Below are 16,754 nucleotides of genomic sequence, written 5' to 3'. Positions count from 1 at the left end.
CATTTTTGTCATTTTGACCTTTTTTGCCACCTATAATGTTAAATGTTCTCGACAAGCAAAGTTGTTTTGATGTTTTTGCTCATGACCCGCCCTTTTTGCGATACCCTAATTTTGTTTGTAGACGCCTTATCTTTTTTGCAGATGACATCTACGTAATTGATACACCTCACACAATATTATGTTTTTTTTACTAACATGAAAATAACCCGATTAAAACAACAAACACCAAAAAGATAATATAAAACAATTTTTTAAGTTATTTAGTTAAAAAATTGATCTTACAAAATATAACAACACCCAAGACTTGACAGATACATGCATTTTATTGTGTACAACAACAACCATCAAGAATTGAATGTGGACCTAACAAAAACTAAACGTATGCACCGAATCTAGTCTCTAATCTATTAGAATGTTTGAAAAGGTGTTAAATCAAATAAAGAACTAACATATCGAAAAACCTAGATTGTGACTAGTTACAGAAATGGTAATGATATCAATTATAGAGTTATTAGTAAAATAATTCACAATGATTAATTATTTTTAAAGCTTATTTTTCCATTTTAAATCAATAAAACAGCTTCTTTATTAAACCCTCTCTAATGCACAAGCTTTTTTGAAAGTTTTTCAATTAATTAAACATTTATTTTCATATATTTAAAATATATATTCAAAATGTTTTATATAACCTCGTCTTATAATTGTATGTTTTTAAGCACATAATGTTATTTCATTAAGCTACGTAGTTAAAAAAATAAAACACAATAAAAAATATTATGATTTATTTGTATATCCAATAAATTAGACTAATTAAGTAAAAAATAAAAAAGTAATAAAAATACTATATACTTAAATAAACTAAAATATTATTATTAATAAATAATTTTAAAATAAATAATAGAAAAATAAAAACGTTTATATCAATGAAATTTCAATAAGTCATATAAGTCCCATTAAATGCTTTAAGAGTATTGAAATGTAGATATTTATCTGACAACTTTTAAAAAATAAAATAAAATAAAATAAAATAAAAACTAATCCAATATTTTTTACTAATAAATGTTTAAAGTTCATATTTAACTAAAAAACAAATTGAAGATATGTTTAGTATACTAATTACAAGTTTAGTTGGTATATGAAAACCGTAATTTTTTATTTGTATATAAATATTTGATAAAATAATTAAAAACGTTTAAAATATATAAAATTATATAAAAAAAACATTTTTATAAAATTATATAAAAAGCAATCTTTGTAAAATATAAAATAGATGGAGTTTAAAAAAAAAAAAAAAACAATTAAATTAATTTAAAATAATAGCTAAAAAAAGCTTTAAAAAGCTGCTTGTTGATGACACATGATATTTTGAAAGAGTAATTATAAAAACGTCAAATATATAGATATTTTCGCTTATTTTTATCCTTCCACAGAAATTTTATTGTTAATTGACAAAATTGCCCCTGTGACTTCCCTGTATCTGTGTCACTCATTGGCTTCTTCTTTCCTCGCCGGCAATCCCTTTTCCTACGCCAAACCTTCTCTGTGTGTTGTAAATCCATCCTCACAAAATCGGAAGCAAAAAAACCATCCTCACACATTCATAACCCTCTTCTCTCTCTAGAAAATGGGCATCGAGAACGATGATGAACCATTAACGCCGGCCGGCCGGCTGTTCATTCAGCCGGCGACTCACCAGATCATCAACTGCGCTCTCGGCCTTGAGCGTCCGATTGGATTTGATGAAGTCCTTTCCGTCGTCTCCGATTCTCTCATGATCAAGCACCCTAGATTCACCAGCCTCTTAGTCACCGATAATCACGGCCGTGAATATTGGAGAAAAACCGACCTCCAACTCAACCGCCACATCATCCTACACTCCGATCCCGTCGGAGAAGCTGATAACGATGAGGCCGCGGTCAACGATTACCTCGCCGACCTCACAGTCTCAACTCCTTTGAGCCACGATAAACCGTTGTGGGAGATTCACATTTTATCGGCTCATAAATCTCTGGTGTTGCGTCTCCACCACGCGCTCGGCGACGGAATCTCTATCATGTCATTGATGTTAACTCTGTGTAGAAAATTAGATGATCCTGAACAAACGCCAACGATCGAACCTCTGATTTCATCCACTAGATCAAGCCCTAGACGATTAAAAACAGGAGAGAAGTTTTCGAAAGTGGTGAAAATGATTTGGTTTACTTTGATTTATCTGTTTGACTTTATGTCGAGGTGTCTATGGGTGAGAGACAGAAAAACGGTGGTGAGAGGCGGAGAAGGGGTGGAGCTATGGCCGAGAAAACTCTCCACCGCCACGTTCAGCCTTGACGACATGAAAACGGTGAAGAACGCCGTCAACAACGCGGTAAGTTTTGAATTTCTGTTACATTTTCCGTTAGATTTTAAGCATGCATTAGATATGTTTTTCCATTTTGGTATTCAGTTTCAGTTTTGTTTAACGATTATTCGAAAACCTTCCATATCCGTTAATGGCTGGCCAACGAAACACTACCTAAAACACTGAAAGCTTATTTGTACAGTACAACTTGTATATGCATCGTATGACAAAAATAGTAATTTTTAGACAAAATTACATAAATGGTCCTCATGGTTGACAAAATCGACCAATTATGGTCCTTATGACGAATTCTTTACACAGATGGTCCCTGTGGTTTCAAAATCTTACAAAGACAGTCCTTTTGACTAACGGCGTTAACTTTTTCAGTTAATTTTTATGTGAAATGACATATTTGCCCTTCATGCATAAGGACGCTTTATGTAATGTGTTTCTACCATAGGGACCGTTTATGTAATTTTCTGTATTATTTATTATTTTTTTATTTATTTTAATTATATATTTAACGATTTAGATTTGTTTAAATTTATTGTTTAATATATATATATATATATATATATATATATATATATATATATATATATATATATATATATATATACATGCTAACATTTTTTAATGTTTTGCTCAAATTATTTTTTTTAATCTTTTTGATATTTTCTTCAAGTAAATTTATTAATGTTTTTTATTTTGACGTTTCATTCGAATATTATTTATTTATTTATTTATTTATTTGACGTTATGTTCGAATACATTTTTCAACTATATAACGTTGTATAATTATTATTTTTGTAAACTAATTTATTAACATTTTTTTATAAAAAAGTGTAAAATGTATGTTAAATGTGAATATAATTAATATAGATTAGGTAGACATAGGCTAAGCTGAGACCGCCTCACAACGTTGCCGAGAACGACCAGGTCATTTCACATTAGATTTAAATGTAATTATTTCGAGTTATTTTTTTTTTTTTTTTAGCAGTGTTTTAAAAAATCACAACGCAAGGGTCTCTAATCAGTCAGGTAGCGTTTAGGGATTAATCTGAGTTTAAACGGGTCTAATTGTAATTTTTTACAACACTACTAAAAACAAAAAAATAAAATAACTCGAAATAATTACATTTAAATCCAATGTGAAATGACCCGGTCGTTCTCGGCAATGTTATGAGGCGGTCTCAACGTAGCCTATGTCTACCTAATCTATATTAATCATATTCACGTTTAACAAACATTTTACATTTTTTTATAAAAAATGTTAATAAATTAGTTTACAAAAATAATAATTATGCAACCTTATATAGTTAAATATTTGAATTAAAAATTAATAATTATATAACCTGATAAAAGAAAAAAATGAAAACATAATTGAAAATGAATTAAGTTAAGAATTATAATTACAATAGCCGTGAAATCCTTTAACAAATATAAACATACTATATGTTGAAAAATGTATTCGAACATAAAGTCAAATAAATAAATAAATAATATTCGAATAAAACGTCAAAATAAAAAACATTAATAAATTTACTTGAATAAAATATCAAAAAGATTAGAAAAAATAATTTGAGCAAAACGTTAAAAAATGTTATATATATATATATATATATATATATATATATATATATATATATATATATATATATATTAAACAATAAATTTAAAAAAATCTAAATACTTAAATATATAATTAAAAAAGATAAAAAAAAATAATAAATAATAGAGAAAATTACATAAATGGTCCCTGTGGTAGAAACATATTACATAAAGCATCCTTATGCATGAAGGGCAAATAAGTCATTTCACATAGGACTTAACTGAAAAAGTTAACGCCGTTTGAAACCACAAGGACCATCTGTGTAAAGAATTCGTCATAAGAACCATAATTGGTCGATTTTGTCAACCATGAGGACCATTTATGTAATTTTGTCTAATTTTTATATAAAACTCATGGAATTCACTAAAAAGTCACAATATCAATATTTTCGTAAATTTGTGAATAAAATAAATGTCTATTTTAAATGGCCCATGAATAGAAAGCAATTTAAATTGTTAGGTAAAAGATCTGAGTGTTTCTTATTTGTAGGACATGGGCCATAAATGTGAAAGTTACAAAGGGACAAATTAAACTTAAAAATATAGACAAACAAAATCGTAAATAAAAAAATGAGAAGATCTTGTAGATAATGTTGAGCCATATTTGTAACAAAAATTAAATTTTGGGTTAAAATTATAGTACATGTTATTATTATTTGATTATTGTCGTTAATGTAAAATTCGTAACATATTATTGTAATGCAGACGATAAACGATGTACTCTTTGGTATAATATCATCAGGAGTATCAAAATATTTAGACAAAAGATCACCAAACTGTAAGATTTTATTTATTTATTTTTCCTTTAAAATATAACAAATTAATTACTTGTTATTCAACCGAATTAATTACTTGTATTTCCTAGCTCATGAAGAGGGGCTTCAAATCACCGGTGTCGCCTTGGTTAATCTAAGACCATCACCGGGACTTCAGGTAATTATTATTATATATTTTTATACAAAATTCAAAATACATGTTTATTAAATTTCACATAATCTTGTAATTTTATAGGATATGAAAGAGTTGATGAAGAAAAATACAAAAATAGGGTGGGGAAATAAATTTGGTATTATGCTTCTACCAATTTACTACCATAAAAAAGGATCGGATCCTCTTATGTACTTGAAGAGGGCCAAGAAAATGATTGATGGGAAAAAATTGTCAATGGAGGCATTTTTGTCGTATCAGATTGGAAATTTTGTTATGAGTTGGTTTGGACCAAAGGTGAAATTATATTATTTTTTTTAATATTTTCTCGAGGTATTCAAAAAAATACTTTATGATGTGACATTTAAAAATTAAGCATTTTTTTATCAAACACAAAAGTCAAAAATAACCACCAACTTCGTTACCAGCCACTTACCAAATTAAAAAAAAAAATGCTTCTAACCACAAAATATCCTTATAAGTTTTTTTAATAAAAGAAAATATTTCGTAATTTAAATCTTTTATGTTTTTTTAATTGTGGTGAGCAATTTTTTAATTCAACTTGAAATATTACATTAATCACTAGTCAATTATAGCAATATCTCTAATTTGGAAAAAAAAAAAAAAAAAAAAAAAACATTTTCTTTTATAAGATTATTACGATTTATAATATAATTACTCGTAGACTGTTTGTCAGATATCTAAAATAATACAATTCAACTGTGTTTGTAGTGGGCAAGTTTGCTTAACAACAGGATAATTTGCAACACTACTTTCACGGTATCGAATATTGTTGGCCCGAGAGAAGAGTTCACGATTGCTGGCATTCCAGTTACATATCTCCGAACAACATCATCAAGCTTATCACACGTACAAATTCTTATGCTCTATGTACAAACAAAATAAGCACTTCCATTTGTTAAAATGAAAATATGTATTTACATCGTGTCAAATGGTGATGCAGGCGATCACAATGCATATGTTGAGTTACGCGGGAAAAGCCGATCTACAGATATTAGTTGCAAAAGATTTGATACCCGATCCTGATAATTTAGCAAAATGTTTCGAAGATGCGTTACTTGAAATGAAAGAAGCTGTGGTACAAAAATAAGGGGAAAAAAAAACATTTTGAATTTGTACAAGGTTTATAAATTTTACTTTAGTGTACATAAAAGTCAAATTCCATTGTGACTACAGTGACCTTCTTGATATACCAACAAATATATCAACATCTTGATAAGACTTAAGAGTATGCAAGTTATATACGAATGCACTTAATTTCTTAACAAAATGTGTTACGTCTTTTACTAGTCAAAATTGTTCTAGTGTTACTATGTGGTCCCTTGACGGCGCAAACCAAATCAATCCGTATTAACATTCTGTTTATATCATATTTCAGTATTTCACTTCCAACTATCACATGCAAGTGCTACTTGTGTTCATATGATATTTTGCATGAAAGTTCTTATCTTTTTATAAACAAATTGATTTTGACGTTACATTATTTTTTGTTATAATTTAGTTATTATATTTTTAATTTGATTATTTGAACGATCAACCTAATTATTTGTTGGCATGTCGTTCTTTGGTGACATGGCACACTGATGTGATACTATTTAGTTATGTAGCGCTGACATGAGTGTTAAAATTGGAAAATAAAAAATAAAAATTGTAGTAAAGGCAGTAAGTTCTTTTTTTTATTTATAATTTTAACACTAATTTTTTTTTTTTTTTTTTTAATTTTGACATTCAATTTTTTTTTTTTTTTTTTTTTGTTTCAAATCAAAATTAATTTAAATGGTTGTTACAGGTGTTGGATAAAAATGTTGAGATTATCGGATTAAAAAATAAATATGGCCAGACTCCACTCCATCACAAAAGTATAAAAAGTATATACATATAAAAGGATCTTATATGTCTTTAAAAAAAAAAAATCATGATTTAATTGCACAATGTTTCTTTTTATTATTTTACAAGGATCATTTATGAAATTTACTCTTTCAAACAAAAAATCAAAATGAGGTCATTTCTTGATATTACCGAGATTTCTTTTTTCTTTTAAATAATAGTACCGAGAAAGAAAATTTATTATTGCCTAGAGAACATAAATGGAAGATTGGGAACTGGGAAGTCATTTTTATAAAAGTTAAAGCTACAAAAGTTAAAATTATACCAATTGAATTTTTATGAATTGTAGCTTTTCTTACAAACCTATCATTTTTCGTAATTTGATTTTTTTTTTTTTTTTTTTGAAACGGCAAATCTAACATACTCCTAAACTACACCTTAAATCCACCTATGTCTACGATGGGACTTGAACCCTCAACCTCAAGTAGGGAGGGCAACACCGGATACCGCTGGGCTACAAGCCCTTTGGTATTTTTCGTAATTTGAAGAGTGATAGACATACTTTCATCAAAAAATTAAACTAAACTCAACGTCATTGGCTTTTTTTTTTTTTTTTTTTTTTTTACAATTGGATTTATTTGTGTTTGAAAATATTAATATTTACTGGAGTTTGAATATATAAAAATATTGCTTTTTTACACTAAAAAAATATAAATCAAACTTAGATATCCCATAAAGAATCTACTTGCATATTTTTTTTTTCTTGCACGCAGTTGTTGGACAAGACCGATATAAACACCACAAATAAAATCAAAAGTATATATATTTAACACTTTATTTAAAGTTCCCAAAATATTAACACCACTAAAAGAGATCTTTACAAAAGGTTGAACAACAAAAACAGATCTAAAAAATTACACTCCATTAACTACAAACTCCGATCTAAACAAGTGTACAAGGATATGAATCAGATCCAGTGACACTTGTTATGAGAGGTGGTGTTGATGGAGAGGCTGCATGGTAAAGGTGTAGCTATGAGTGTCACAAGAACGCTATAGAGGTGTTGGTGGTAGTATTTTTTTTGGCAAAGATGATCAAATGACATTCTTGTTGTGTGCTGGTTGGGATATGTAGTAGCCGTTAATAGTGGCGACAGTGGTAGCAACTGATGGCTGTGAGGGCAGTTGTTGCTATGCAGGTGTCGGAGTCCGTGGCTTATGTCGGCGCCGGAGTTAGTGGTTGAACATTATGAGGTGGAGTTCGGAGATTTTAGGTTTTTTAAGGAAAGCTTAATAGAGTGATAGTATATATAAGACAAATTATATGGGTTTACTTATTTGTGATTGGTTTAAACTTATTCATTTGGATTACCACCATCATATCTAATCTATACCATTAAAATTTGATCCAATGATGGAAATTTCATCCCCTTGTTTTTAAAACTTTAGTCTTAAAATTTATATTTGCCCACAATTATCTATGCATTATATATATATATATATATATATATATATATATATATATATATACACACTAGGTTACAACCCGTGGTTTCCACGGGTTAAAAAGAAAAACACTATTGGATATTTCAAATCGTAATAACTAATTAAGGATTTGTAAGAAGAAATAAAATTAATTTATAAAGATAGAAATTGTCTATAAAATTATACTTTCAGATTTAATAACTGTCTTAACAATACATTTGCCCAAAAATAACATCGATAGTCCACTGCCATTACATAAGTAATTTGTCAGAGCAATTTTACACTTTAAGACCATTTTAAAACATTATGTGAGTGATAACATTATGTTTTGTCATTAAAAAGGTTAAACACACAAAATACCAATGTACTTTTCTTTTATAGTTTGATCATCAAAAATGTTAAAACGCAAGAAATTTATTATGGAGGTTAGTACATTATAAAACAAAGAAAAAATTAAGCACAAAAAAAAAATAAATAAATAAATAAAAACCAGGGCAACTTTAAGTATCAAAACAATTAACAAAAGCATAAAAAAACTAAATACAAAACTTCAAAAATGGTCCCTGTGGTTTCCGAAAATATCAAGTTTAGTCCCTAAGTTCAAAAAACCTCACAGATGGTCCCCGTGGTTTCAAAACTTTTAACAAATGGTCCTTCCGCTTAACTCCGTCAGCTTTCTACCGTTAAGTGAGGGGCATTTTCGTCATTTCAATACACAAGGACCATTTATGAGGTTTTCTCTATTTAAAAAGAAAAGAAAAAAAATATAATTATTGAATTAAAGGGCCCCACTCTCTCTCTCTCTCTCTCTCTCTCTCTCTCTCTCTCTCTTTCTCCACAACATTGACCACCACTATCATCTTCTTCTCTCTTCCCTCGATGCACAGAGCACCATTATCATGACAAAACCTTTCATGCTTATTTTGCAGAATCTTTGGTATATATTAGAGGCTTGATGTTATGGGATAGTGAATATCAATCTTAAAATGACAGAAAACAACACGAATTCAATAATGGTAATAAAAGAAACTAGCAAATCTTTAAAAGAAACTCTTCGTGCTCAACAACAACTACTTCAAAAACTTTACAATGAATGAGATGTAGAAAGAGAAGCCTCTTCTTCAGCGGCTAGTGAAGCATTAGCAATGATTCTTCATCTTCAAGGAGAAAAAGCTTCTGTAAAAATGGAGTCCGAGCATTACAAAAGACTAGCAGAAGAAAAGATGTGTCATGCAGAGGAATCCAGTGAAGCATTATCAACTTCAAGCCTACAGATACAAGCTAGCAAGCTTAGGGTTTGAAGATATTGAAGCCAATGAAACAAGCCATGAAAGTCTTTTGAGAAGAAACTCTGCAATCTCAATCATGCCTTTATTTTTACTGGTATGATGACAGTTCCAACACCACCGATGATTTTGTCACAGAGACATTCATAGTGAACTTAACCACCAATATCAGTGGTCACAAACAACAACTCTAGGAGGTCTAGGTAAACAATGCTATGTTCGACATCGACCATTGGTACAAAGGTCTATTTCATGGTACTGTTGGATTGCTAAGTGAAGAACACCAATTGTAGATTTAGGGCTTTTCCTTTGAACTCAAAAATAAGGAATAAAAAGATGAAATCAGAGGAAATAGTGATTATTGTGACTTCAATAAACTCATAACGTAAGGAGTGGGAGGATAAAGGACTAGGGAGCATAAGAACGTAAGAGAGAGAGAGAGAGAGAGAGAGAGACCCTTTAATTAAATAATTATATTTTTTCTTTTTTTTAAATAGAGAAAACCTCATAAATGGTCCCTGTGTATTGAAATGATGAAAATGCCCCTCACTTAACGATAGAAAGCTGACAGAGTTAGGCGGAAGGACCATTTGTTAAAAGTTTTGAAACCACAGGGACCATCTGTGAGGTTTTTTGAACTTAGGGACTAAACTTGATATTTTCGGAAACCACATGGACCATTTTTGAAGTTTTGTCAAAACTAAATCATAATTCATGAAGCATGTAAGTATGAAATCAAACAGACAAGTACGTACTAATTAATTAGACAAAACTGCAAGATTGGTCCTTGTAGTATTCAAAAAACTTTGGATGTGGTCTAAAAAGTTTCTTACTTGCATAGAAGGTCCAAAATCAAGGTTTTTCTGTGTTTTTGGTCCAAAAAAACTTAAAATGACGATTATACCCTTTACTTTCTTTTTTATATATATTTTTTATTTTTCAAATACTATTTTAATTTAAAAATAAATAGAAAAGGAAATAATTATCTCTCTCTCCTCATTGCTTTGAGACTTTTACAATACGTATTCTTATAACTTCATCTTCCCCAAAAAGCCAAACCCACTTTGAACTTGAATAATTATAATCTCCATCATATTGGACAAAGAACAGACGAACGAAAGGCAAATTGACGGGAGCTGAGGTGCATATGGGAAATCGCAAGGAGGGGCAAGGGGTCTGTTAAGACCGACGACCCTTTATAGGTTTACTCTTCATCTTCATTGATTGGCAGAAGTAAGAAGGAACACAAATAGAAGCAATCAAAGTGGTGATCTGTTGATCAAACAGATCGCGAGAAGGAGTCGATCTTCGACGAACTCCCCTAGGCTCTTCGCTCGTCGTCGGCAACCCTAAATCGAGGGGGGAAAGGGAACCGACTGGATCGAAGGGAGAAAGAAAAAGAGGGAAAGCAGAATAGGGATGGTTCGATGGAGGTTTGCTCCATCGCCAAAATCAAAGAAGAAAACGAAGGTGGCTTACGCTGGTGGGTGACTGTTACAGCAAGGGAGCTGCTCCGGTGGCCTCCTTGGTTGTTCTCCTTCCATTTCATTGGCAAAACACGAGGTGTAAGGGGACAGAAACACTGAAGTATCAATCGAGGGAAGCGACGATCCTCATGGGTGTTTGGTAATTTCCGATTGACAGGAAGGAAGGGCAGAGGAGGGTTGTCGGTTCCTCCTTTTTGTCGTCAATGGTGTAGAAACGATATATATATATATATATATATATATATATATATATATATATATATATATATATATATATATATATATATATATATATATAGAAAGAGAGATAGAGAGAGAGAGAGAAAAATATTTCATTTTTCTATTTATTTGTAAATTAAAATAGTATTTGAAAATTTAAAAAAAATAAAAAAGAAAGTAAAAGGGTATAATCGTCATTTTAAGTTTTTTTGGACCAAAAACACAGAAAAACCTTGATTTTGGACCTTCTAGGCAAGTGAAAAATTTTTTGGACCCTATCCAAAGTTTTTTGAATACCACAGGGACCAATATTGCAGTTTTGTCAATTAATTAACTACAACCACCTCCTTGGTTTTAATTGATATCAACAAGAATACATCCCTAAAATTGCAAGTTTCATTTTTCATTTCTTGTCCATAATTTATCACAAATTAATGTGAATATAGTAATAATAATAATATTTTTATCTACAAGTAATGACAATAACTAATTAAAGAATGAATCCGAATTCGTTTCTTTAACTTTATACACCCTCATGAAACGATAACCGCAATTGTTGAACCTAAAAAGCATAATAAAGTAAATTATAAAAAAATCAAGTTTCCAACCAAGATAAATTACATCAGTAACCAAACTCTATAAGGAAGCAATGATTTAAAAATGACTATGTTTTTTTTTACACATACACCTCACTGTTTATGCATCACTGGTAGCAGCAACAATACATTCAAACCTCATAAGCTTAATGGTCAAGATGGTATGTAAAAATTTTGCTCATGAATTTCAATACACATTGGTTGTTCTTGTAAATTACTAAAAATATCAGTTATTTAAACTTCTTAATTCTGACACATCGTAAATTTTATCTAATCTTGTACGTCTGATCAGCCAGTTGGAATCATGTACGTTTAGTTCCTTCACATCTTCCATGGCCTGCATAGTTGGTCTTCAATGTGGACATACTTTTATAGAAGTATAGTTGAATTTCATTTCCTTTTAATCAATGTTATTTGTCTTGGTTAGATCTTGGTTGACTGCTCTCATTGTTATACTTTTAGTTTTAGATTATCTTTTTAATTTGAAAATAATATTTTTAATAAACTATTAATTATTTCCCTTTTTTTCAGATATTCCTTTAATATATATGTATGTAGTGGCTGTTTGACTATATAATTACTTTTTATATGTAATTTTCCTATGTGTTACATGAGGAATTTTTTTGTAACATTGAAATTGAAGATGAAATTGTAGAAAATGAAAGGGATATAGTGTGGTTTTCCGTTTCAGAGAGAAAACCCTAAGAATAAAAATAAAACCTGAAGTTTGAGAGTATAAAGACTTGTGTGAGATTTTTTTGATACTAATTTCCAAATAAGCAACATAAAAAATCAGTGATGATTAGTTTCTCATCAATTTCTTGTTAATTTAGAAGCATACTAAGAAAAATCAATGACCAAATTTCGTGAAACCAAATCAAAATATATAGAACAATCATTTAATTTGATGCTTCCATTAACGCAAAGCAAAAAATGGTGATAATGGGGATGAAGAACAATTCGACTTTGAGACCAGCGCTTTTAGTTTTCTTGTTTTCCTCACAAAAACAAAAACAACTAATATTATAGAGAAAAGAATAGGCAACATTGATGGAGTCCGGAGATGACAATACCTGCAAATCGAAACCTAAAGACGAATATGGTAGGTTTTCGTTTTAGGGTTTGATCATTCTCTTAGGAGGATTAAACCCTGGTTATTTAAAATTTGAAATATTATTTGATTTCCTACGGACCAAGCTAAGATGCAGTAACCTCCATTTGCATCTTTCATTCAACTTCTCCTTCTTAGTCTGATCAATCTTATCACCCCCACCCCTTCTTCCTTGTGTATTAGTTAACGATATTTTTTTTTGTTGGTTGACATTTGGAATCTCCAATAACCTAAAATAAAATTGTTTATTTTCTGGTGTAGTCCATGTGGTAATGTTTGCACCAGGTGCGGATTTCAGTGATGGCGGATTCAACTTGCAGTGGTCATATGATTTGGAATTGAGCAAGATTACTTCCAAAATAACAGTCCAAATTGTCGGATATTATCTATTGGTTTCTTGCAACCTCGATGGAAAACAATACAATTTCAACCAATAAAAGTATTTTAAAAATTAATTAGGGTTGTCTAAATGGTAAAATAGGGTGTCTTTTCAACCAACCCCTTCTTTTTATATTGACTTCATTTTTGTTTTTAATAATTTCATTATATGGGTCTAATCTTTGCAGATTTTGTCCTGTTGAATATATTGAAAACAATTCCAAATTTGCAAAAATTATCATGCATATTTGTTGAAAAATATTTAATATAATATAATGATATAAATTTGATATTTTTAAATCACAATATCACTAATAATGCATATTTCGGATACGAAACCATTGATAAAGCATTGAAGGCATCCAAGGAGTTAACCAACACATAGAAACATGATGTAAACAACACAATTGTGGCGAAGACCAGCTAGCTTGAAAACATGAAATTGCTCAAATGAGCCCATGGCAAAAACAAAAAATAAGATCTTTTATAATTTAGTAATTGCAAATGATAATACAACGAAAAAATAGAGGGTATTTAAAAGACGTGTTTAAAAGATGTCAGTTAACCCAATGACAAAACAAAATAAAAAAACCAAACAATCGAACAACTAAACCATTTTGAAAAACCGTCGTCGGGTTAGTGTTTGGAATATATAAAAAAATGTTTGTTTGTAAAAAAATAAAAAAAAATCATATGTTGGTGAAAATTGTAAAATAAAAATTAAACTTAAAAATATCGTGTCTACCTGGTAGATTAATATGATTTTTGTTAACAAATCTACAAAGATTAGTTATTATATATCAAAAGAAGGTGAAATTCTCATAACTAAACAGAAAAAAAAAATTATACATGGTAATTGAGCATAAAAACACGAAAATGTCAAATAAAATAAATGTTTTGATGATGTGGTAAAAAACAAAAAATTGTAAATGATAATTTTTATAATTTGGATGATTTATGAATAACAAAAACAATATAGTGACCTTTTTGTAATTTGAATTCCTATTCAATAAAGTACTAGAAATGATTCAAATAAAGTTTTTAATAGTCTATTTGATGTAAAAAAGCAAAACCATTATATAACAAGAGTCGAACTTACGTTTGTCATTAAAATAAAACGCAACTACTTACAAAACCTCTAACCAACCAGCCACTTAATGTTTTGTAATTTCTTTAACAAAAACTATATATATATAGTATAAAATAGACTTAATTTTGGGGCCTCAAATCATAATGAGGCCAGGGCCATCGTCCAACTTGCCTACACTATTGGGCTGGGCCTGGATATGTGAAACTCAACCCATATTTCCAACTCAAAATTTTGAATTTTTTGTTTATAATATTTGAAATTGGGTTGTTTTTGGTTTCTTTTTTTCTTTTTATGTTTGTTATAGTTTTAAATTTTTTGCATTTACATAATAGATATGGTACTTTTGTTTAATTTATTTTCTTACTATTTTCCGATTGAAGTTATTTTTTTAATTACTTGATCTTTTGCTCAAATTTTGTCAAACTAATAGATTTTTCTATTAGTATCAACTATAACAAAGGTACAACTCAATATTTATGCTTACTACACATCAATCCTCACACTTATGAAGTAGGTTTAATGGTTTTTTTGTTTCTTATCATTATTAAAGGTTATTTATAACATTTGTCCACCAACCAAATATTAAATTTAAAATAAGTTTTTCAGTCAAATACCTTAGTAGGATCAATCCTCCTTCACTTAGCATCTACTACTTCAACTTATCTTAATCATTCCCCTGCCCATTTATGGTACACCAACGATGGGAAGATGAAATAGTAGGAACTTCTATATTAAACCAAATATTTTCTATTTTTATTTGTTTTATATGTTTATTTTTAAAAAGACGAATATTCTGATTAGCGGTATAAATGATGTGATCATAATAGCAATATGATTGTATGTTTTTACCTTTACTACCAATATACTTGCATTTATTTTATTTTGATTACATTTAATACCAATCGTCTAACTCAACATAAATGTACGTAACTTCTGGTTGAACACATAATCCAAAAATTCACCTTACAACATATTGGCCTTCCGTACGCTTTGATGTTAATTTTTTTTTAACATTCTGATCTAATTATGCATGTTACTGCAACATTTTATTTCTTAGTTAGTTTCCTTCTTTTCTTTGTATATATATAGTTGTAGTTTCAGAGTTGTTGACCACTCCCAGATTTAGTACCTTCACCTTTGATTTAGCAAAGTACACTCTAAAAAAACTAGATTCCTCGATACTGATAAATGATGTTTCTTTTTGGATGTTGACCACTCCCGTATGTACTTTTTCTCTTGAGTTAAATTCAAGAATAACAACCTACTTTCATTGGTCACTTTATTATATATAACATCCTATTTTCACTTCTTAAATTAAGTTGCCCCATTTTTATCGGATCATGGCGTTTGGAACATTATCTTTATGATACAACATTGAAGTTTTTAGTGGTGTAGTGAAAATAATGTGTGGTACTTTCTTTTAGTTTTTTTGGTCGTTTTTAATGTTTTTTTTTTCTTTTTTTAACTTTAGTTCGCTTTTATGTTGTCGGTTTAACTGCAGAAGTAATTGATCGGACTAAAACTATGGCTAATGTATAGAAAGATTTGTGTGATTTTTCTTAAATTCTCCAACTCCAATGTATATTGGAAGACCAAAGTGGTTGATCAATCTGCTATTTTTAAACAACTTTACACATAAAAGTAGAATGTGTGCACTCTTGTTGTATGGATAGAAGGCATCTTTTTGAAGTTTCTTAAATAAACATTTAAGTAAACTTGTAAAGAGATTAAATATGATAAACTCACCTCATTTAATCTTTGATTTTTTTTTTTTTTTTTTCCGAATCACTTAAAACTAGCTAAATGATAAATTCTATTTTAGGGTCGTGATTATCACGGCCGAATAAGTTTCATAGTGTATATATATATATATATATATATATATATATATATATATATATATATATATATATATATATAGTCAAAATTGAAATTTATAAAAACATAATCAATTTTGTATCAAGACTAATGCAAAGAAAGTAGGAATCGAGTATCGGTTGGACTAGCTTGGTTATCGATAAATCAAAAATCAATAAATAAATTTTTTTTTAAAGTTCAAGGTTTTAGTTCTAAAAAAGCATTAAAGTATGGTTCTTTTGTTGACGTTTTTTTATTTTTGGGTTTTAAAAGATTGGGGTTTTTTAGGTTAATGTGTGTCTTTAATAATAATTAATAAATCATTGCTTCAAAAGTATAGATTTTTTAATCGGCAAATCTAATCTACTCCTAAGCTAACAACACCTATTTTACCTATGTCCACGACGGGACTTGAACTCTCGACCTCAAAGAGGGAGGGCACCACCTAATACCGCTGGGCTACAAGCCCTTTTCAAAAGTACATATATTATATGATACTGTATCATAGTAATGGTAAGAATT

At 29.4% G+C, this 16,754-nt stretch overlaps 1 protein-coding gene across 1 annotated transcript; it reads left to right on the top strand.

Moving 5' to 3' along the window:
- The first annotated feature begins 1,425 nt into the window (after nt 1–1,425).
- LOC145005514 (wax ester synthase/diacylglycerol acyltransferase 5-like) lies at nt 1,426–6,116 on the top strand. Its single transcript, XM_078964596.1, has 6 exons — nt 1,426–2,365; nt 4,655–4,727; nt 4,815–4,882; nt 4,961–5,173; nt 5,609–5,746; nt 5,841–6,116. Exons 1-6 carry the CDS (start codon nt 1,625–1,627, stop codon nt 5,985–5,987), a joined length of 1,380 nt encoding a protein of 459 aa, XP_078820722.1. The 5' UTR covers nt 1,426–1,624; the 3' UTR covers nt 5,988–6,116.
- Nucleotides 6,117–16,754: the final 10,638 nt, after the last annotated feature.

The sequence above is a fragment of the Lactuca saligna genome, chromosome 7 (genome assembly GCF_052625555.1).
Source record: "Lactuca saligna cultivar CGN05327 chromosome 7, ASM5262555v1, whole genome shotgun sequence".
NCBI classification, from domain to species: Eukaryota; Viridiplantae; Streptophyta; class Magnoliopsida; order Asterales; family Asteraceae; genus Lactuca; species Lactuca saligna.
This window is presented reverse-complemented; position numbering and strand designations above follow the sequence as displayed.

Excerpts from the sequence above, each read along its gene's own strand:
- LOC145005514 (XM_078964596.1), top strand. The coding sequence starts at position 1,625 with ATGGGCATCGAGAACGATGATGAACCATTAACGCCGGCCGGCCGGCTG. Across the intron at positions 5,174-5,608 it reads TGAGTTGGTTTGGACCAAAG|TGGGCAAGTTTGCTTAACAA; the intron begins GTGAAATTATAT and ends CTGTGTTTGTAG. Across the intron at positions 5,747-5,840 it reads CATCATCAAGCTTATCACAC|GCGATCACAATGCATATGTT; the intron begins GTACAAATTCTT and ends ATGGTGATGCAG.